We start from the raw sequence: 23,626 nt of genomic DNA, 5'->3' as shown, positions 1-23,626 counted from the left end.
TGTATATTTATCCCCCCATTTTATCACCTAAAATAAAACAAAATAGAAGACATAATAACCATATTTTTTGGAGTATAAATCGCTCTGTAGTATAAGTCACACTTTTGGGAGAAAACTGCAAGGCCTCTGAACAAATTTGCAAAGCCTGACGTGATGCTTCGTTTACAACAAATGCCATTCATGCGTCAAATTCAAATCTACTGCCTCTTTTTCGACATGCGTCAAAAACAAGAATAATGAATAATGAAAAATATCATAAAGTTTTAGGAGAAGACTAAACAGATGGCACTTCTTCTACATTGCCGTCAGTAGTAAATTTTTAAATAAACACTTACAGTGCCCTGTAGTGGTTGTTTGCCGGAAGCAACTGCTACAAGGCAACCGTTTGTCAGCTGGAAAATAACAAATATATGGGCCTATCTATGTTTTTTTGAAAAAAAAAAGACATATAAGTCGCTTCTAAGTGTAAGTCGCACACCTGGCCAAACTGCAAAAAAACTGCGGTGTATACTCAAAAAATACAGTACATAAATAAAGTAGTTTTTTCACCTTTTGTGTAAATGCACATGCTGTTAAAACATTTGAAATGCATATAGCAAAAAAAATTCATCACCTCTGACTTCTTGCCCATTTCCAGAAAAGCGCAGATCGGATGGAAGGCTCCTGTTCCACAGATGTACATGTGGGTTTGGTTGTATGGTTGAAGAACCCGAACAAAGTTAGAGCACTCTTTCTAAAAAAAAGAGAAAAGAAAACAAAACCCATTAAGCATTAAAATGAAATTGGTTTTATTTTAAACAATAGGATATGGAGAAGATTTAAAAAAAAATGTGTAGCACTATCCTTTGCTTATTTTGTAATCTTAGTGGCGTGAGACCTTGCAAAGCAAATTAAATCTTTATGGACAGGGCTTTAATGAAAGAACTTTGCATGTGAAGGAGTCATTCCATCCTGGGAATTCCCTCAACTGTGTTGTGAAGTTGGGATGAAGTTTTATCCTTAGAAAAAATCAAGTTGACATCTTTATTGTTGGAAAATAGTGTGGTGAATTAGCTGAAAACCCAGATTAATGGAAAACAAAAGAAAAAAAGACATCAAGATAAAGCTCTGAAGTAATTCCATTATCAATGGGGCTTTTCCATTGGATCTGGAAAAGACATCTCCTTTAAAAAAAAAAAAAAAAAATACCACCTGGAAGCTGAATCAGCCATAGATCCTTTAATGATCCATATGCTTGAATTTACTGAGGGTATTTGGGTTGGCTTTGCTCTACATGTTGATTGTCCCGGTGGTGTGAGACTGTTTATTAGAGCGCTAATCAACCGGATTGCTGGATGTAGGAAGGCTATTAGCAGCTTCAAGGAGCTGATTTAGGGAACATGTGTTTAAGAGATTAACTTTGGGTTTGCCTAATTATAAATATATGCTGAATGTCAACCTAACAAATGTGTACCACATTTACAAGAGGAGATGGGAAAACACAGCATTGGTATAATGTTTGAACGGTCCTTTCAACAGACATTTCACTTTGATGATGTGATGATTTCCCAGTGAATTAAAAATTAAATAAAAAAAATGACATCAGCTTGAATCCACTAAATAAAAGTAACCTCTTCAATATGTCCTTCAACAGAAACAGTTGCAGCTCTTATTGTTTTTTGATGAGTTCTCGCTAAACAGTGAAGTTTGGCATTTATTAACAGCAGTAATAAATAAAATAAAAATATTATAATAGAGTAACCTGTGTTTTTCTGTGTTGCCAACGAGGATGAGAGGTCTAATGTTTATCAATGTCGGACTGTCTTTTTTATGTCTTACTTACAAGGTTAGAAGTTTGCGAAGTCACAGTAATGTTAGCGGTAACAGTCTGTTTTTTATGTGTTGCAAACAAGACGTATTGTGAGTATGCTGTTTGTGTTACAAACAAGTGAACGCAGTTGGTCAAAACTGACTGACAGACTTATCTCTAACTCTTTTTTTAATGCGGTTTATTGTGTGAGATAAGTGTGCCATAAATATGACATACCGTAAGTTAAAAAATATACCATTCATTGTTGGTGCGCCTCATTAACTATTGTTTTATTGAAATGTTATAAGTTGGGATGTCTTTTTCTTTATTTGGTATCATTCTAAACAGATAAAGTTAACAAACAGGTGCCTTTATTGAACATTATTAAAAAGGCTATGTGTTCCAGATTACTAAGGTTATCATTTTTCCTTTTTTATCTTTTTGCTGTTGGCAAACGTGTTAGCTGGTTGTGGCAGCTTCACATTACCCAGTAGAAGTTTAAAAGTGGATTTAGGATCAGTCTAATTTCTAATACGAATAAAAAAAAAACCCTTCAAATTACAGTTTCAGGTGATGCAAAGCCAAAGTGGTTTGTCGTCCCATATTTGCTAACCACGTTTACACAAGCGTTTCTATTCTGGAGTTCAGAGAGAAAACTAAAACTTCCCTGATGTCTTATGTCTGACCTCAAAACTGCATGTGTGCACAATAATGTGACCGTGCAGCTTAATGACTTTACCCTGTGTGCTTCCTACTGTTGAACTGTGGGAGCACACGCCCCCCGCACATCAATCTCACGCTCTTATTATATGCATTTCATCAACTCCTGTAAGTCTGTCCAGACTTAGCTCTGTAAGGGATTTTTAATGGGTGCCTAAGTGAGACTCATCAATTGTGCGGTGGGTCGGTCACACCTAAACACTGACAGGGGTTAGCTTGGATTACTAAAGAGCTGCTGTGTGTTGGCGTCAAGTGAAAAGTGATTTGCTTGCTCATAAACAATCGTCGCGTCATTAATCATGTAAAAGAAGCAAAGGACTTTAGACCATCATCCTGTGGTGAAACCCAATTTCAGCCAGGAATTTTCAAGTCTTAGACATGGTATCATGTGAGAATCCAGTTGGAATTATGATGGGATTGTGGAATGGTCACAAACTTGTGACCTTTGGTTGCAAAGTAAACCAAAATCATCATACGTCCATCACTCTGGGGGAAAAAAGGCTCTTGTTCACTGAGTATCATGCTGTGGCTGAAGGATAAATATTACTTTATTCTCATTTGCCAAAACAACATTTTTTCCTAAGGTCTAGCTTTATCCCTGCAAACACCCCTCACACCTTCTGTAATTTTATAACAGCATAATATTCAGTTCTGTGGTTTCCCAGGGTGATTGAGCAAGTAAGGAAGACTGACAACTCTCTTCAGTGTTTGTGCTGACCATAGAAACACCATAGAAATATGAAGTTCAAATATTCATAAAGACATGCAGAAATAGTTGCCTTTTTAATATTCTTTTTTATTTGGATCGCATAAAATTACACCTGTAATGTTCCAGACCACAACTCATCCAATGTTCACAGTGGGCTCGGAAACACTCGTTCAAGCAACCACATCCAATGGAAATTCTATTTAAATACAGGTTTTAGGCTTCAAAAGTCTGGTGTTCACACCTCCCATTAGTTTTTAAGTTAGTTTTCAGGCTCTATGTACAAAATGTGCAACTATTGAACGCATGTTGAAAGTTAAAACCAGTTGATCAATCAGGGACTTGGATTTGATAATGACGTATTGGTTATGGAATGACGTAAGCAGTTCTTTTCTTTACCTGTACATACCATGTATGAGTCATTTAGATTCATTTTGATACATTTTGACTATTCTGAACTGATTAGTTGCTTAGCATAGTCTTCAATGGGATTATTGGAGACTTTTGTTACAAACCATTAGAAAAGTGATCACGAAGGAGAAATTAATAATTGCAATTTTTGCCTGGCTGGGATTATATGAGTCTTTTATATATTGCAACAGAGCCTTGAAAGAAAAAGCCGCAAGCCTCTTCTAATTGTGAGTGCACACGTTAGTATCAAGAGATGCCGGTCCAGTGTACCATAAATGCTAAATGCATTTTTGAATGTACATCGCATGCCCGGTGTGAACGTAGCTTTAAAGAAACAGCAAAAACGAAAGATCAAATAAGTGCCTTAAGGAGTTAAATTTGAAAAATGAGAGGATACTGTCATTTTTATTTTACATGACATACAACTTTAGATTTAAATATGGAACACATGAGTCACTGCTGGATGAAGTCAAGACTTATTTTCAATTGCGCAAAAATAATGGGTCCATCAGAGAAATGGGTGGACAGATTTGTACGTGCTTGGATGAAAGAGTTGAGGATAACATGAAACTCTAGGAACTAATCCAGAGATTGCTCTCAGAGAACTGGTTTTGGAAATGACAACAAATACCAAAAAAAAAAAAATATCAAAAACCCACATAGTTATTTAAACTTTGGGTAAACTGTCTCACAATGCAACAACCTGGTCATGTTGGAGGCGCTCTGCTTGAAATAAAAAAAGGCCCTTAGGCATTCTGAGGGAGAGGGGCAGCTGTTACATCTACTCTGCGGCTGTAAATTGTGGTTGGGAGAAATGCATCACGTTGGAGGGCTCTGAATACTTCGGTAATGTCCTAGTCAAGGCTTTTTGGCACAGTACTCACTGCCTCATTTTCAAAGGTAAACATTTTTACAGCACGCATATACCTCACCGCTACATTTTGTTGAGTCCTGTGCTGGCAGAGTGCACTATTTCCAATATGTGGTGGAGTGAAGGTGCAGTTCCCACTTTGAGTAAAACCTGAAAAGCCAGCTTGGGCCTAATGGAAGCTGTGTAATGTAGAAAGATGTTTGTAATTCTGGATAATCCCAGAAATCCTGCAGCTCTGCACTCAAGACTCATTCGGCCATGAAATTGAGATCAGATAGGACACAGAGACGTCGGTGTGCACACAGACGGCGTTGTCCCTTCCAGAAGTCGGAGTGTGAGTTAACACGCCCCATCAGGTGACCAACTCAGACAATATGCTCCCACAAAAAAATGCACTTGCTCTGACGCAATTACATAAACATACTCCCCAAAGTAAAGCCAACACCACAACATCATTGTCCTTGTGACTGAATATTGACAATCACTGTGTTGTAGGTGTCACTGAGGCTTGGTCAACATAGATTACAACATGGTCGAGGGGAAATGGAGCGCAGTTTTTATCAGAAGCAATTTTCCGCTCCTTCAATCTTTTTAACCTTTTGTGTAGTTGAAGCAAACAGAGGTGTCTGGAACAAAACCTGAACACTGCATGGAAGAGCTAGGAGAATGTAGGAAACTTACCCCTAGGTCTTTCCCTGCCCACTTGCATTCATCCCTTTTTGAAGGGGTGGCAGGCCACGCAATCTGCGCAAACGAGAGACAGACACATTCAGTTTGGATCGGAGGTAGGGGGGAGGTTTAGAATATTGCTTCAATAAAGTGGTGGCATAAATGCTGCAGGGTGATGAGTCAATCTGGTGAGTCAGAAGAAAAACGTTTATGGGATTTCAGGACAATGGCCAGAATTCTTACACATCAAAAGAAAATTACATTTTTTACAATCAACAAAAATGTTTTCTTTATTTGCAGCACCAGCAAACCAATCGATTTTACAGCCAAATTTTTAAATTATTATTATTACAAGAATAAACAAACACTTGTGCTTCTGTAAAATGCATTGGCAAAGGAAGTTTTTACACTTGATGTATTATACTTTATATTTTAAACCCTCTGAACAGGAGCTTAGGCTTGAAAAATGGCATAAAAATGTGCAAATCTTTTTTTGTGACTGAATATGAGAAGGAAATGGGGTTGTGCAACACTGCTTTGGAAGATACGCATCTAACAGTCATCCATCTACGGCCCCCAGTGTCACATGAATTATAAAAACACATGGAGAGTATGAAGTGCATGTGGGACATGTCACACATAACAAATTGGTTATATGCTTAAAACTAGGGTGCACCTTTTTTTTCTTCTTTGCTTTAGTAGCTGCTGGCCACGCAGATGTCAAAAGATAAAACAAATGTATGCATCTGCGTGCTCATGCATTATTGCTTGCTTTCTGACAATGTGTGGATCTTTATTTAAAAGTTTGCCTCTTCCTTAGATCATCTGAGTTTAGAAAAAAATTATGCAAAAGCTGGGATAATCACCTGCTTTGACAAAGATGTTAAAAAACAGAAATTCCCACGAGGCATCGGAAAAAGAATTCAGAGACGTGCCCTCTTTCTCTATTGACTATGTATTTTTTAGCCCTCTTGTTCTGTTGCGCAGCTTTCTGCAGCCTGCAGGCGACTCGGTGTCAGGCTTGTGTATCTATGATAGCAGTTCAAATCAGATAAAAAGACCGTTAATGCAGTCCAGGTGTAGTAATGGAATTACGGACAGCCGTGTCTGGAGAAAGACAGACAGCGGGGAAGGAAAAAGGCAGGGGAGAAAAAGATGGAGTAATGGACCACAGAGGTGGGAGGGCAGAAGGCGAAGGAGAAAACTTCTGCCAGCTGCAGAAAATCCTTTAAAAAAAAAACCTTTTTACAAGAGAAAGATCTGGTTCTCACCTGTTTATGGTCTCTGTTGATATTGACAAGGTCAAATGAGAAGATATGGTCCTCTGCTCCGACCAGTAGTCTCCCTCGCTCTTCGTCCAACAGAAAGGTGTCGTAGCTCGAACTGTTGGCTAAGCCGTTGAAAGTGACGAGGTTACTAGAATCTAGCATCTCTGGAAGAATAGAAGGAAAACAATTTGACAAAGAATTAAGACAACTAAACAATCACATTTAAATTCAGGAAAACAGGCAGAAATATCAAAGAAAGATAAAAATGGCATAAAATGCTACAAGAATATCCTGCATATGAAATCATTTATGGGTTTTTTTTTTTTTGCTTTTTTGCTCAGCTTTCAAGTAGTGATTTGATTTCAGGAACTGTTCTCCCTTTTTTTTTGTATGATGCAAATGTGTGATGGGGGCTTTTATTATAACCGTTTTTACTATTGCTTTTACTAGTATTATTTTATTTGTTTATTGTAAAGTTGTTCTGAAACAGGAAAATTCTCTTTAAATAAAGTTGAATTTCTATTTATCCCAAACAACAAAAACAGCATCACCTTAGCCTTGGTATTTTTCTGTAAGTAAGTGAATCCTAGAGATCCCAAATGCATTCACATAAACTTTTGCATAACAACACGCGTCCATTGAGCGTAGCGTGAGATATTTTAAGTGAACGCAGCATGTCACAATCAGGAACGCAGCTCAGTCTGTTCAGCCATGTGATTGGCTGAATAATTCATACACAGTGAGGAGCAACGGCTGGAGATTCTGTGTGGGGAAGTGTGTCTGGAAGTATCTGTATCTAGTGCAGCTTTGCAGAAATTGAATTGGTCTGCAAATTATTTAGACATTAGGTATAAAACGAAATCAAAGCCCAAATATTGAGTTTGATCGCAGTTTTGGGGAAGGTAGTTACATTTTTATGAATGAAAATAAACTTTATCAAGTATCAAATAACAAAAAGTGGAGGATTCTGGTGCTTTTAGTGAGCCAATCGGGCCCAACTGAGGTTAAAAGGAAAGTTTTTGTTTACAGCTGCTAATTTAACTTATCTTATGGTTTGATGTATGGATACATTGAGCCAAAAACATAATATATTATTAAAACATAAAAAAACAAACTATTTTAACTTATGCCTTTTTTTTTGCTAAACTTTACAGGACCACAATAGAACATATGTTTTTCATTCTCACCACTGGTCTGCAAGTAATTATTACAAAGTAGACTTGTGTTAATGATGAATGGGACATAAAACAGATAAAAACTGTTTTTAGAGACAACTAAATACCAAACATAATTCTTTGATCTATTTTAAACGTGTTCCCAGTGGTCCTTTATTCATGATTATGCCATATTAGACCAGAAAAACTAAAAACAGTCGTTCGCTAGGACAGTTTCTGCAAAGTAGCAGGAGTTCATTAAAATTTAAACCTGAAATCTGGGCAGGGATTGTTGGTGTGGAGTATCCCCAGCTCTTCGCTTACAGCTTACTGCCTCTCAAACTCCCACCCCCAAATTACAGGTGCAACAAAATGGCAAGCAATATTGGAGCTATCCAGCCGTACAGTTCTAAGCCAGATGTCAGCTCAGACGAGGAAAATGAAGACGTACATGGATCTAATCGTCTACAAGTATTTTCTAGTTCACAAATATAAACTTTTTCCAATCACATTTTTTTCGTCTGCATCTCATTCACAATGACTTGAATAAAGAAATGCTTAGAAATGCAGTTAATTTCCCTTTTATACATGTCCACCATAAAAAATGCCACAAGAACGTGTTCAAAAAGCTAAAAATCTCTAAGACGGGATTTAAAAAAATTGGAATTTCAGACAGATAGTTTGAAGAAAAGTCACAGCAAAATGTAATAAGAGCAAACAAACACACTTTGTAAAAAGTTAAAGCATAAACATCTCCTAAACCACACAAACAGTAACCACAGGGTTCTGAAGTATGAGTCAAAAGTAACTACAGGCCCAGTAAAACATGTGCAGTAGGATAGGATTGCAAATGATGCGTTTTAAGGCTATACATGTTTAAATAAACACACAAGTTCATATCTAGAATAGAACATTTAAATAAAAAACTCAACTTTGAAACTTTTTTTCACTCATTTATAATGACAGCAGCACTCCAACTTTAGTTTTACTGGTACAAGGGTGGCTGTCAGAACCCATTATATATATAATCACAGCAGAAACATCTTAATTTACAACTAAATAACATTAAAGAGGATGCTGCCCTGAATATAAAACATATGCTCTGGGTCTTCACCACAAAGCACACTGAAGCACCAGCCTTCAGTCAGCATAATTCATCACAATCAGTGTCAGAATACTACACAGCATAAACACATATAGACATATAATATAGAACAACCAGCACATACATATAAGAGTGCAGACCAGGGGGCTGTGATCTCCCCGCACAGCTCTGATTGACGGGCTGCTATAGGAGCCATCTGCGCCCACACACAGTGTGTAAGATCTTGGACATCTGTGTCCACATAAAAGAAGGTATTGATGGAAGGCGAGACGCAGGAAGTGGCATTTCGACGATTTCTTAGTGTACGGACACCAGCGGGGAAGGACGAGGGCTGCGAGAGGGAGTGGTCGTCACCTAATAAAGACGGTCGCAGCTCATCGACGACAGCTGGATTTTAGTTTGAGGCTATGAAAAACGGAGTGGGTGGATGTGGGCATGAATGGAGGCCTGTGGTTGGGAGCCGGTGTGAGAATTTGTACTGTAACACAGATGGGCTGAGCGTATGCGTGTGGGTTTGAGTGGATCTGACCACTCCATGCACACGGACATGCTGGCGTTTTGACACGCTCCATAAATGCAACCACTGGAAAGCTGCTCAACCAGGCTCACATTCTGAAGACGAGGAAAGCCAAATAATGAAAAAAAAGGTTTACCTTGAAAGTGTTTGGTTTTTTCAAGCCAGCCAATCAAACAGTGCCTTGTTCTCGGTTCACCAATAAGATGCAACTTGGTGGAATCAGGAAATGAGGTCAAGAAGGTGAGTATGGAAATGCAATATGCTCTAAACGAGTGTTTGATTTATGTTTCAGCACGGAAACAGAGGAATGGATGCAGAGGAAGTTTAGTCGGGCAGTGTTTGATAGTAAAAAATAAAATATTTCAAAATAAAATGCAGAGGATGATCTGGCAACAGATAATAAAAAATACAGTAACTTTTAAATCAATTTATAAATCAAGAAAGCTCAATGAGCTCGCCCAGAATCAGGAAGTTTTAATAAATGTTTTCTTTCAAAGTCCAACTCTGATCCGTTTTGGGGTTATTTTAAAGCGTTCCCAGCATTTTCTTTAATTATGAATCAAAAACTTGTGTCGTTTTCTGGGACATAGTTTCTGCAAAGCGGCAGAAGTTCATTATAAGTTTACCTCTAAATTGCAGGCAGGACATCCTGAGTGGAACAACCCCACTTCCCCACCTCGGTGCAGAGCAGATTAGTGCAGGAAAGCTCGAGTATATTTTCTACGTCACAAATAAATTATTTCTCAAACAGTTTTTTCATCTGCTCCTAATTCACAACAATGTGAATAAAGAAATACTAAGAATTGAATTTTTAAGCTTAATTTTACATGTGCACCATCATCAGTAAAATGCCACCAAAACTGCATGTTAACAAGTTGAAAAATACAATTTTCATTAGAGCGGGTCTTAAAACAGGCATGTACTGTGTGTCGTTCCACATGTGGAGATCTTTGACAAAGACAAGGTGGCCTGTTCACATAGAAACACAGAGAAGGTTTTATCTGGGCTGCGATCTACTGTGGTTTGGAAAAAACGCAAGGAACTGGGGCGTGAGCACCCAAGGACCTCCAACCTAAACACAGAAACGCTCGTTTGGAAATGCAAGCGCTAAAGGGTTCACAGCACAACTCCATCCAAATATGGTGCCTATAAACTTAAAACATGCAAACCCACGTTCAGTGAACGCCACACACGCCGTCTTAATCTGGATTCTAATCCAATCCGAATTTTTAGTTCAACAGCTTTCACTTCTAATGCAGTCCTTGGACCCAAACGCACAACTTCTCTGGTGTGCGTTGAAAGCCACATACCTCCTCACCTCACACTGTCTGCTTACACTCGCCACCTAACGCACGTAGATATTTAGACACTTGCGTCCGTACACAAACTCCCTTCAGACGAACCCCCACAAACCCTGTTCAGGCTCAGCTTCTCACTTTCTCTCGTTACACACATCCTATGTCTGCTCTCCGTCTCCTCACACGTCTCGTCTTCCACACCTCCAACCTGCTAACACACCTGAGATTTCTGTGGGGTAAGGGCTTTGGTTCGGGTTCCAGGGAAGCATTAAATGTAATGAGAAATGATGGAAAACTCACTAAATACAGAACCTGAATACCCGCGACGCGTATAGAGTGGTGATACTGTGGCATGCAGGGGGTTTTGCACAGCGATCAAAGTTAAGTGAAAACATTTACAGCAAAAACTATACATAAATTTAAGCTTAAAAAAAATTTCAGATTTTATACGGAAAACTTTCTTCACGCGATTCTTTTGGGCACCAAACACCAGATTATTTTTTTTGATTTATTTATATTTTTGAATACTTTTTCCTGCTTTGCTTTGTTAACTAAAGGATTTACCAAAATATTTTTTTTTAATTCTGACTCCTTTATTTTTAAGGTCAAGGTTTAATGTGGCCTTAAGGCCACGTCTCACAACCACCACGTACATTTCCCACATGTTCCATGTATGACATTTTGACCTTTCGTGATACACCCGTGATATACGTAATTCATGTGTTTCTTGCGTTTGTCATTCGTCGATGTGTGCAGATTTAAATTGAATTTAAAGGTTTATTAATGTAATGAGATAAGAAAAGATTTCCTCGAAAGACTGCTAAGCTAGGTCATATTTGTGCAGGTGTTCAGCACAGCAGAAGATCGCACCACACATCAGACTCGTCTGTAGGCATAAAACAAGAGTTTTTAATTGGCATTTTTGGGATTCCTTTTTTCGCTTTTCCCTTCCAAAGTTTTGAACACAGAGGAAAAACTTTCGCAGGGAGATGCTTTAAGCTTTTATCAAAATTCTATTGTCAGTTGTTTTTATTTTAGCAACCTGATCTTTTGCAAAATGTTCATTCAAAATGTTCAAAAAGATTCATTTATTCCTTTTTACAATAAAATATTGCAAAGGAGACAAAAAAAAGGAAGCAGAAATGACATGTTGAAAAATAGTTCTCTAATTTGATAAATCTGAGCAGTCCATTCACATAAATTATGATTTTCTCTTCTGTCATACTCCAATAAGTGAAAAAAAACACTACTGCCTTTCTCACAAAAGGTTTTTTCCTCTAATACATTCAAATTCAAGTGCGTTTGTCTGTGTAGTACACTTCACTCCCACATTCTCCACACAGGCAGGCAGATACTTCAGACGCCTACAAGCCCAGCAATAGCAGAATAATGAAAGCGTGTAAAAGAAAGGCGACAGGGCATTAAATGTGTTTATCTGAATGCGTTAGAGTGATGTGAAACTTGAAAAGCTTTGCAGGGGAAAACACTTGACTGAGATTTACCAGACTGTTTATATGTTGCAGAAATGAACCAGAATAGTTCGATAATTTTTGGTTATATGAGAAATACTTTTTTTGTTACAAATTTGTTGATGTAAATGTTGTTATTAGTGGGAAAATGACTGCTTAAATGATGCGAGGTGGAGAAACAAACAGGAAGAAAAGTTCATTTTTTCAAAGGCCACAACATGCAGCATTGTGTCCCCCTCTTCTTTATTCTCCTGTGTGGTACGGATTGTATTTCTGAGCTCCCATGACGGCCACAAAACACAGGTGTCAGAAAAGGAGGAGACTCGACGCCCTGTGGAAATTTGCTGAGAGCTTTGCCTTACAAAGTGCTCAAATATTATCTTAAGCTCAAGGATACCCACACATGCCTTAAAAAGTTCACCCCCCTGCTCCCTTTCTTTTCCTCCTAAGCACAGTAGCAGAGGTGTGTGTGTGGGTTTCCATGGTGACCGGCTGTATAACACAACCTGAGCGTGGGGATTTCTCATTCAGGTGAGTGGCAGCTCTGGCAGGAATCCGGCTACCTCACAGAAAGCGTGTTTCCATGAACTCTGCGTCTTAAGATGAGCTCCAGTCGCTTTGGTTTAAAAAATTTTAAAATCTGCCTTTTGACGTGCTGGCTGCTGAAGTCTCCAATTTGCCTGATTTGACCACAATTTTTGCTTCTCATGAATAATTCAACTGCGACTTAAAACTCTGAATTTGTCCAAGGACAGGATTGGCATGGAGGAGGCCGACGTGGAAAACAAGACCACACCCCAAACCATGCTGCATCGATACAAGACTCTTAGAAATTAACCAAAAGCTGAGAGAGTAGAGGAAAACGTGTGAGAGAGGAGGACAACAATGGCAAAGGAAAACAGAAATGTGAGAGCGCTCCCACACAACAAAAGCGCTCGAATGTGGAACCATTTCATTAGCGCGCGTCTCCTCCTGCCATTGGCTGACTGGACCGCAGACCAGCGCTGTGACCACAGACGGCTCGAGGCCTGGCCATGGCTGCCGCACTCACACACACACACCGCTGAGGCTGCCCAACCAGGCTGTCTGGGAAAAAACACTCATGCAAATCTGCACATTTGATTTTATACTGGGAGGAATAACCCATGCGCGCATCTATAAATCCCACTTTTACTCTGTGGCCTCAGGAAGGGGGACTGCGGTCGCCGTGGTCGTGTCTGGAGCCGGTGCCTGTAAGCCTGTCAGCTGTACACTGTATCTGAATGTCAGCACTGCCATTTTATTACAAATTAATGAGCCGAGGCTCAAGATCCGAACGCAGTCCAGGAAAAGTGTGGCGGAGAGCACGCCAAAGTGTGAGGAACAGCGTTCTGCTTTGTTAGGCCTCTTCTGAGGTTACAAATCTTTGTGTAGTAAATTTAATTATCTTTTGAAATACATTCACACAGGAAACAGGTAATAAATTATAATATTATAGAAGGTCTTCATATATATTCTCCCTACCCGCTCCCGTGATTGGAAAAGAGAAGAGAAAACATTTCACTGAGTCGTAAATTACAGAGATTTTTGGGAAGTTTTATATCAAGTTGACCTTATACTGTGACATTTAAACCAGGATGATCAGTGAAGTTGGATTTAAAACACCTTGAATATTTATTATAACTATAAATCGCTTAAAATCTTTGGTGACACCGTTGTCACTCGAAGTAGCAGAAAAATTAATTTCGTTTTCTGCGGGTCTGCCACTCCCGTTCCTCTGTCCGCTGTCAATCAGTCCTCCGGTCTTTCAGCAAAGATGCCCCCCTTCATTTGTAACACGACTCTGTTCAGATCGAACGGTCGCAATTTCTCCATCTGACTGACAAGACCTAGCAGGTGGTGGGACCCATTCATGCTGGCGCTTCTGCACCAGTCTGCACCGGGCTGTAACTCAAGCCTGCATCCCAAACACAGATGCAAAGACCCGGGGCCTTTCCGGAACGCATGCCCGAACACCGCACTGCAAAACATGAAAATTCAATGATTGCAAACCCGAATTGGAACCCGACCTTTTTGCATACGTCATTAGCATATTTACGTGTAATTTTTGAAGAAAAATGTCGCACAAGAACTTACTCGTGCAAAATGAGAGGTCGTAAAACTTTCCAACGACATTTGAGGCTCTAGTTTTCTTCAAAAAACAAAGTGACAGCCTTTTCCACCACTTGATGAATGGCCTCATTGTTTTGCAAACAGAGCGGTTGTCATTGCTCAATTATCTGAGGGGCAAGACGTGTTAGCAAAAAAGTCCTGCAAGCATGCAAGCATGCAAGCAAGCAAGCAAGCAAGCAAGCAAGCAAGCGTCTTTCAGTTGGTGGATGAAGTGGTTGGAGCTTAACAAACTTTGTGGTCAGGTTTGTGCAGAAAAACGGAAAACACAAAAAAAGAAAAAAGGACAGACATTTGTTTTTTATTACTGGAGTGAATGGCAAAGAGGGGTGAAATGAGTGTGTGTGTGTGTGGGGGGGGGGGGGTATTTGTGTACTGGGCCACAATAAAAAGAAAGCCAACATGAAGCTTGGACTTAAGCGTTGCGGTGCTGTGGTTCCTGAGACTGAACTGCAGGGCAGGGTGGGGGAGCTGTGTGTGAGGGAGATGTTAGGAAGGCATCTCCAAAGTTGGGGCACTGGGAGAACACCTTGTAATTATCTACATCCGCTCTGTCAGCCGCAGCCCGCGCAGCCCAGAGAAGCTGCAGTCGCACACACGGATAAACCGACACACATTTGACAAACTGCACATATTTTCAGTGGCGAGCCCACACGCAGGCTTTATAACGGGGCTCGGTTCAGACTGCACTCAGTGCGGTTCCGCACCGAGCCTCTATTTTGAAAGTTTCAAAGCCAGATCCAGATTCATCCGTCTGTCACTTCCACCCATGAAAGGGAGCCACGAGGAGGTCAGGCTCCACCGTGGGTTTCGAAGGAATGTGTGAAAACGGGGTCATGTTATGGCTTCTCTCACCTGCTCGCCGCTGCACGTGCTTCTGCTGACCTTAAGGGGTCACTGTTACACCTGACGACAACTCTTCCCACCGATGATGCTCAGGAATGGGATGTGTGCAGGTATGCATCGTGTCATCTTGAGTGAAATCACATGAGAACTTGAGTCAAGGAGGGGAAATAATTAACTCCCGCGATCGTCACGAAGCTGCAACCTTTTTGCTGAATGTCTAACTGACCCCACTGGGAAATCATTTACTCTGCACTCGCTCTACTGCCTGTCCCCTGAGAGGTCATTTTATCTATCTGCCACTTGTTCCCCCAAACTGCAGCCTGTCTGTCTTTTCTGTGTGACTTTCAGCTCCTAGGGGGCTTGTCATCGCTCCCATTTGATGAGAATTTTTGCATGCTCATATAAACAGGGCCAACTCCTGACATTGTCTTGGGAGTCCCACGTCAGGGGCCAAGTCGCTTACTTGACTGTCCTTCCCAGGAGGATTCCTCCTTGTTGTTTATTGGACTTAATTACTATGCTGGCTTCCCACAAGGAAAGGAGATGAGTGACACTTCACTTAACAACAGGCCTCCCTTCCTTTTTTTGCGCCATCTACTGTCCATCTGCCAACCTGTCCTTCATTAAAAGCGAATTCCCTCCCCTCTGCTGGTGTGGGTGTCAACGGCGAATCATCTCCTGACAGACATGCAGGGAGCCATGAAACACCTGTGGGCCCCTCCGAACGGCTGCACACAAAGAGCGTGGTGCACAATACACCGCCGTCACGCCCCACGCCGGCTCACGCTGACAGCAGCAGACGGTAATCACGCGTTATTCTAGAAAATTCTGCAGCACCATACAAGACATTAAACTGTCAGCTTGTGCATAAAGCCAGGTTTTTAATTATATGAGGAAGCACAAGACCTGACACTTATTTTTGCATGGAAACACACACACTAAGTCGCTGCTATAGTCCAGGAGGAGGAAATCACAATTGAAGGTGTTGAGTCCTCACTGTAGCCGTGGTTACTTGGGCAAAATATCTTGATCGGATCAATGGTCGGATTAAAATCCAACCATGTACATGGGCACAGAAAACCTTTTTTCCGATTAGAACAAACGTTCACATGGGTCACACTTTCGGTCGGAATCATTTGGGCATGCGCAGTAGTGTTGAAAATACCGGAAAAGGAAATGAGTCCCACAGTAAACAAACCTTGCTGCCATATACATTCATGCAGCAGCTAGGTAATATACGGGACGATCTTCCAAATGTGCTTTTATCAATGTTATGAATATTATGAAGCACCTGTTTGCTCATCATTTTATTTTTAATCCGTGTGGTCAGTGCTTTTTTTTGGCTAACACACGCGCTAACAACATTAGCCTTGTTTGATGAACATAATATCCATGTGGGAAATGCCGCAATCTGCATCTTGGCTGAACGTAAATATGTGGGAATAACATCAGCCTTTATTTATTTATTTTTTTAATTATATATTTATTATTTTTAAACATATCAACAGAACAGGACAAAACAGAACAAAACAAAACAAAACAAAACAAAACAAAACAGGCCCACGGATACATAAATTATATTATATTATATGTGCTGGAGTCATAACCATCAAAAAGAAAGATCAAACAACAGTAGAGCCGTTATTGTACATACGTATTTGATTACTTTATTTTGTCGGGACACGACTGGAAACACAAATCCATGTGATCGTTTGAAGGGTTTCTAAGGACTGAGCAGCATTTCTGCTTTGAAAAGCTCACACACCGCCCCAAAGCCGCTGTGTGAGCTGGACACACGGTTCTCCTGCGTCCGGAAGCCGCTAACCCTTTCTAATTACTTTTGCTCATGTAAACGCAGCTAGTGATTTGTAGCAAGAACGTTCACACACAATCAAAACTCAAACAATGTGGCCTTTTTGGCCATACATGACGACAGGTTTGCACATCCGTCACTCAAAAAGTCAATCCACTGTGTGGAATGAGGCGACCGACGGGGCCCAGAGAATGTGTGACCTACGGCAGGTAAGTTCAGCTATGAATCTTTACAGCTTTCCATTCTTCACGTGGCTGTCAACACGCTGTAAAACTCCATGAATCTCCGTACGGTCGCCACACTCAATCGCATATAAAAAAAAAGAAAACCCCAGTCTTTATTTTAGGTTTAGAACAAATGCGGTTGTGCTCATTTCAGGAGCCGAAAGGGTGATAAAGGAAAATACACTGGCCTCAAAATTACAACTTAGGCTGCATCTAAGGATGAAAAGCATGTCATATAGCAGGCCTCTAAACACAAGTTACCCTAAATGTCTAAAGATAGAGATTGAATTAGTGACAAGCATCATATTCACCCCCCTTCGTTCCAGACTAACGTTTGAATCTGCCCCAAAATAAATTGAAACGGGCTCAAGAGCCACAGCCTTGGGTGACAATCAAGCATTCCGTCGCTGTAAATCACTCCATCCATACATTTCCAAAGGGTGTGATTTGGTAGAAAAGACCACACTTCAAGTCATATAATTTCTGTCAATAGAAATCTCAAAATTTGGCAAAAATGTTGTTGGTTATTTCGAGATGAGGAGAAAAAAAATTACAAAGAGCCTGATTTGGTGTGAGACAGGAGACGGACGAAGAGAAGAAGGGAGGAGGAGGAGGAGGAGAGGAAGAACCGGCGCTCCGCAGTCTCCCCTCAAAATAACACAGAGGGAGAGGGAATAACATGTTTGCTGTGTACGTCAAAAAATGCACACGTGCACGTCAGAGGAACTCTCACGCTTCCACCCGCGCTTCCCACTAAATGAGACACAATTAAAGCAATATATTACCGAACTGATCCGTTCACGGCACAACGACAAGAAGAGAAAAGGGCTTTGTGGCATGATTGAAGCAGACCTTTCTTTGTTTCTTATATTTTTTAGGGGGGGTTTAAGGCAGAAGCTATTAAACAGAGGCTCCGCTGGCCATTCACAGTACTCACACAGCACTGATCCAGGGGCCACTATATACATTTAATTTCAGACAGGAGCCCTCCCACTGCATATGGAACCAATCTGACTATTTGTAAGGAAAATTGTGACTTCTAAAGAGCAGGCGGTGGAGCTGAGAGGAAAAGAGCCAGTTAATGGTTAAGGAGAGGTTTTTATACGCTGACCAAGAGGAGTGAATGAGACAAGCACAGAAGCAGAAAGAGACCAGAGGAAGAAAAAGGGAAGATAATAGATGAAAAGGAAAGCATACAAGCATACCCGTGGGCAGAAAAAAAAAAAACTGGTTAAAAGCACCAGCGACCGCAGCGATCCTATACAACCTGGAGTGAAGGGAGGACAGAAAATGGGCTTACCCTTGAATGACAGCTTTAGTCTGGGTACATTGTGCTTGGGCTCGGCTCCCCTTCCTGGCTGGGCTGCCCCACAAAGCAGCACTACAATCCCAAACAGGTAATCCATGGTGCTGGAGTGCTGCTGGCTGGCCTCCAGACCAGGGGGCACTCACAGCCCGACCCTGAGATGAGTGTCCTCCAATGTGGTGCCCCAAGCCTGGAGAGATCCTCCACACAGTCCCTGAAAGTCCCGTTTCCAGGGAGAGGAGGGGAGAAACAAAATCCTAGTTTCACTCCCCAGCTCAGAGGGAAGACTGTCAAGGGGAGTTCAGAGTGAAGTTGGGGTGCTGCTCACATGGCTCCCCGTGTTGGAAGTCCAGGATATAGAGTCCCCCGGCTTGACTGTCTTCTTCCTCAGGTGGAGGCAGCTGTTGAGCGTTGGGGGTGATGCAGGAGTGGCGTTGAGGTAAATCAGAACCACTATCCACAGCAGCAAAGCTTCTCTCAAAGAAAATGTTCTTGAATCTCTGCCTGTCCAGCTGGCTGTTTCTCCTGCAGCAGACACTCACAGCAACCCTCTTATCCTTGTGAGCAGCTCCACCAGACTGCGAGAGAGCTACACCATCCATGGGAGGGGAGGGGGAAGAGCTGAGCGGGAGAGGGAGGGAGGACTGAAGGAAGCGCTGTGTATGGTTAAGGTAAATGGTTGGGACTTTTCCGCACCCACTTCCTTTTTTTTCCTCTGTCATCTTTTTTTCTTTCTTTCTCTTCTTTTAATCACCTTTTCAGCTTTTAACTCTTCCACCTCTCTTTCCATCTGCATCATAGTTGATTTCATGAGTAGCCACATTTTCATAGTTAACAAGGAGGGATAATAAAGCTTTAAGGCTGTTTCAAACGTATCTGTCATTCCAAAAAAGGATGCATTCCTGCTGGAGTGCAATTTCTATTTTTTAAATGAGGTGATCAAAACTCTCACACATTTGTCTTTAAAATTACATCTCAAAAGTTTTGGAATCAGGCTGGAGGGGCCTTCGTAGATTCCCATTAACCCTTTAAAGACCCACTCCAATGAAAATCTCGTTTTCAACATGTATTTGCAGGTTTTTTCTCATGATGGAAGTCATACAGAAAGAAAATTAAGCTTAATATTGCAATTCTGGGTATTTCTTTATTCAAATTGTTGTGAATCAAGAGCAGATGGAAAACGCTGTCATTTAGGTGCTCCATTCGGTGGTCCACAAGCTCCCTGCTCCGCTCCATTCTGATGCATCCATGAACAAATAGATCCATGAACGTCTTTGTTTTCCAAAACTACCATCTGGCTCAATACTATACAACTGTTTTTTGACATTGCCTAAAAATGACATAATTAAAAGAGCACTGGGAACACTTTTACAAATTAAAGATGATCAAAGGGGGACTTTAACGCTGAAGGTGTCTCCGGTGACAAAAAATAACACACTTTTTTTATTTTTTTAATTGTTGTTATCTTTAGAATGACCATTAAACATGAGTCCCTGATTGGTGAAAGGTCAGCCTTTTTTTTTTTTTTTTTACATAGTCCTTAATACATGCATAGCGTATGAACAAGAGTTTTGAACGTGGAAACCCGAAATATGTGTTTACAAAGGCTTTTCATAGAAAGTAGTTGCTTGAACGCGTGTGGCTGAGGGCGCTGTGAAGTAGCTTTAGGTAAAATAGTTGCCTTTTGGTCTACACTTGTAGATTTGTAACTAATGCTGGTATCCTGCAGTAGACACAACACATAACCTGTTTAGAAGCTGTACATTTCTTTTTTTATTTTGCTGATCTGAAGACAATCCCCATTTAAAAAAAATATTTTTGTTTGTTTGCTTATTTTATTCCAACATTTAATCAATATTCCTCTTCCATTTTATTGATGTACATTAAGCAGCATTGAGTTTTGAAGTTGTACTTAAAAGTTCTGGGGGTGAAAGAAGTTCAACAGACATCGCAGAAACCAGACTTAAATATACATCTGTATGACCAGAATTATACTAAGTAGATGAAGAACGAGAGTTTGTGCAAACGCCAAATTTTTAAAACATGAAAACAATTCACTATGGAAAAATGTCAATGGTTTTGATGATGGAATCCCATATTGAACAAACAACTAACACTTTCACAAAGATAAGTTCTTCCAGGACCGAAAAGAAATATGCTACAATAACTTCAAGTTTAAAATTTCCCACAAAAGCAAATTTATCCAGATTGAACCCAACACTTTAGGGGAAACACAAGCTACTTGTTAACCTGTCTAGTGCTAGACAGATCTTTCTTCTGGTAAAGTCATTTAAACCCGAGAGGCGAGTAAACAAAAGCCCCCCTCTTCTTAACCCTGGCCAGCCGCTACAGGTGCTGCTGAGTTTTTGGGAGTATGTGCGTGTGAGTGTGTGAGTGCCTCCTGCTTCCTCTGACATAGAAGTGGTGAGGTGATAAAAGCTTTGATAAACAGGAGTGCTGATGTGTCAACTCACACACCTCAGGATACTAAAGCAAAACAACCTGGGAGCCGTGCTGGTGTGGTAAGAAGCATGAGTGTGTGCTCGTCATATGAGGGTGCCCCTATATTCCACGAATTCCAGCGCTGTTTTGTGTTTTCGAAACCACTAGCTCCCAAACATTTGTCATATTCTGTGCATTCGTGTGATGTTGACGACACACAAGGAATTTTTTGATGCTTTACAAGCAAACACACTACTTTAGTCACACAAAAAAACATATTCTAGGACAATAGTTGTTGCATAGCGGCAGTAGCTCCTTCGAAATCTGCCTCTGAGGGCAGAATGCAACCCCGCCCCCCTTCCCCTCCTTCTAGCTTACAGCCCTTCACACCCCCAACCTAACATTACCAGTCACATCTCTGATTGGGACTTGTGATCACAATCTGTTGCATGATTATTATTGTGCACAATTATTTATAAATCCATTTACTTATTTGTTTGTTTGATCCAATATTTAGTCAGCTGTAATTGTATCACTTATTATCACTTTCTTTTGGCTGCCATGATGAGTGAATTTCTCCCTGTAAGATAAGTACAGTTCAATTCAATTCAAATATGATAAGCAATGTTGGAGATATCCAACCGTAGATGTCTACAAAGATGTATTTTCTATGTGATAAATCTCCCATTTCGCAAGAAGCATTTTTATCTTGAATTTACAACTATTAAAACAAAAGAAATTCTCAGAAATGCAACTTTAAGCTCAATTTTCCTGATGTAAGTCCTCCATTATTAGAAAAATGCCACAAAAACATGTTAAAAACCAAGTTTTCATTGTGTCATATTTAACTGAGATCGAAGTTAGCCGTTTTATTTGTTATAGATCTTCTAAGTCAAACTCTCAGCCAGTGAGCCTGTCCAGTTATCTGCATCCATGCTGTCTGCATCCTCATGTCTCAACACCCTTCTAGTCCAAACATCCTTTTTGCGTGTTTACCCACAATAGAACAAAGTGTGGACAGACATGACACATCTCCATCAGCCTCTGTCTCTCTTGTCTGCCCTGATCCCCCGACCTGGCCTCCATTTATCAGCATTATTTGAACTCACCTCAGCCTGACTACCTGCATCCATTCACCGGCGGGAGGGAGATGTGCTGGAACACGTCTCTCTGCGCTGCCCCTCAGGGAGTGCAGCAACAGCTCGGCCTATCGTTGCCGATCTATTTGCAAACACCCCCTTTCCCTTTCCCCGTGGCACCTCGGCAGCTGGAGTGTCCCTGAGTAATGATGACTTAATAAATGGTGACACGCCATTGGCGGTGGAATGAGATGGCCATTGACAAGGAGCTTCCATGGGCTTTCAGCGCCCGATGGTAAAAATAGAGGCGGACATGAGACACCCTGCATATGAGGATGCGGAGCTCAGGGGACAGACGTCAGGAAGGTCTGGGTGTGTGTCCAGTGTCAATGTGCTGTTACTGATATGACGGCGTGTCTTCATCCTGTGTGCCGTTAATGTTGTGTGCCTGCGTTTACGAAAATGATTAGCGTAACGTGATCCCTGATGTCTGTTTTACTCATCGCATCGGAAACGGCCCGCCCCGTATTTCGTCCACGCTGCCCTTTGACCTTCTTCTGCAGACCACCCTGCTCATATCCTACCTGACCCCTCAGCCCTGCTGTTCCCAGGGCCGTTGCCACTCAAAGTACCAAAGAAAATCCGTCAGAAATGACACATTAGGTTCAAGGCCCTAACAGCCAACGTTTCCTTGATTTTGCGGCACTTCCTCTTCCTATCCTCTTCCTGTTCCCAGGCACCACATCAGATTGCATGCTAATCCAGGGGTCATTGAGCAACGCCTTACTCAGCAGAGGAAATGAAAGGTCAAGGAGAAAAAGAAGTAGCAGGAAGTGGGAATTATGACAAAGCACTATTTCCTGATATTTGCACCCACGACATTTACTGGGAAATTTATGGGCAAAACCACAATTTAATGACGCAATCACAGTTTGGAACATGCACTGGCCTTAAAGGTGGAAGTTCACTGACACGAAAAATATATACTTACATGTGTATTATGTAAATGTATAAAATTGTTGGTGGAACAAAAAAAATAAATAAAAAAATCTGAACAGGTAACAAGCAACTTTTTTAACCTGCTTGACCCAGACAGAGTTATTAGTATGTCTGCATGACCGTTTATCCTGAGGGTTTTGCAATATTCCTGAAATCCAGGCAAAGATAGCTCATTTTTAAGATAAAAGACATCAGGAATGTAATGGAAATCAGGCCTGGCACTTATCTGACCTCATACCAAGTCTTTACCACGGCAAAACCTACAAAAAAGCCATGATTTTATCAGCTCGGCAGTAAAGCGGTGACACCTGTTTCTGTTTGTGCAGGCTTTTTAAATTTATATCCAGTATCACCCCTCAGACAAAGATGAATCTAATCTAGAGCTCATTACCGCTTCTTCCGCTGCACCAAAAGAGCCTGAAACCCACAGAATGGAATAAAAATGAGCTTTTTTCATTTCAGTCTTTCTCCAAAGGTCAGAGGTTGATCTCCCGGTTTACAATGGAGGTCAAACCACCCCATCGTATGCATGGCGGAGCTTCTGCAACCTTTTAGCAACGTTCTCCACCCACACAAGCAGAATTTGTTGTGTGCACATCCAGTTTCCGTATCCACTCAAGACAAGGATGGGAATGAAAGCATAAATAAACAAAAGTAGAACCACATTGCACCATGGGAATGAAAACACTACTGAGCTGCAACATCTGTTGCACCAAGGGAGGAATGAATGAAGGGGCGGCTATAGGGTGTATTTATTCATTGCTGAAGCGCTCCCATCCATCTTCTGGTGAC

General features: G+C 41.0%; 1 protein-coding gene across 2 annotated transcripts in view; it reads right to left on the bottom strand.

Annotated features, from left to right (window-relative positions):
* sema3aa (sema domain, immunoglobulin domain (Ig), short basic domain, secreted, (semaphorin) 3Aa) overlaps positions 1 to 23,626 on the bottom strand; it is a 45,765-nt gene that overhangs the window by 14,765 nt on the left and 7,374 nt on the right. Inside the window, exons 1-4 of one of the 2 annotated variants that reach the window (XM_004083052.5) lie at positions 18,309 to 18,941; positions 6,438 to 6,598; positions 5,179 to 5,241; positions 614 to 733 (exon numbers count right to left, since the gene is read on the bottom strand). In XM_004083052.5, coding sequence (XP_004083100.1) covers positions 614 to 733; positions 5,179 to 5,241; positions 6,438 to 6,598; positions 18,309 to 18,414 — 450 coding nt within the window. In that variant the 5' untranslated portion in view covers positions 18,415 to 18,941. Of the gene's footprint in view, positions 1 to 613; positions 734 to 5,178; positions 5,242 to 6,437; positions 6,599 to 18,308; positions 18,942 to 23,626 lie in introns of those variants that run through there. The other variant, XM_011491152.4, reaches the window with a different exon arrangement.

The sequence above is a fragment of the Oryzias latipes genome, chromosome 23, assembly GCF_053564925.1.
Source record: "Oryzias latipes strain Hd-rR chromosome 23, Olatipes_Hd-rR_3.1".
Classification (NCBI taxonomy): domain Eukaryota; kingdom Metazoa; phylum Chordata; class Actinopteri; order Beloniformes; family Adrianichthyidae; genus Oryzias; species Oryzias latipes.
Note: the sequence above shows the minus strand (reverse complement) of the source record. Positions and strands in the feature narration are given on the sequence as shown.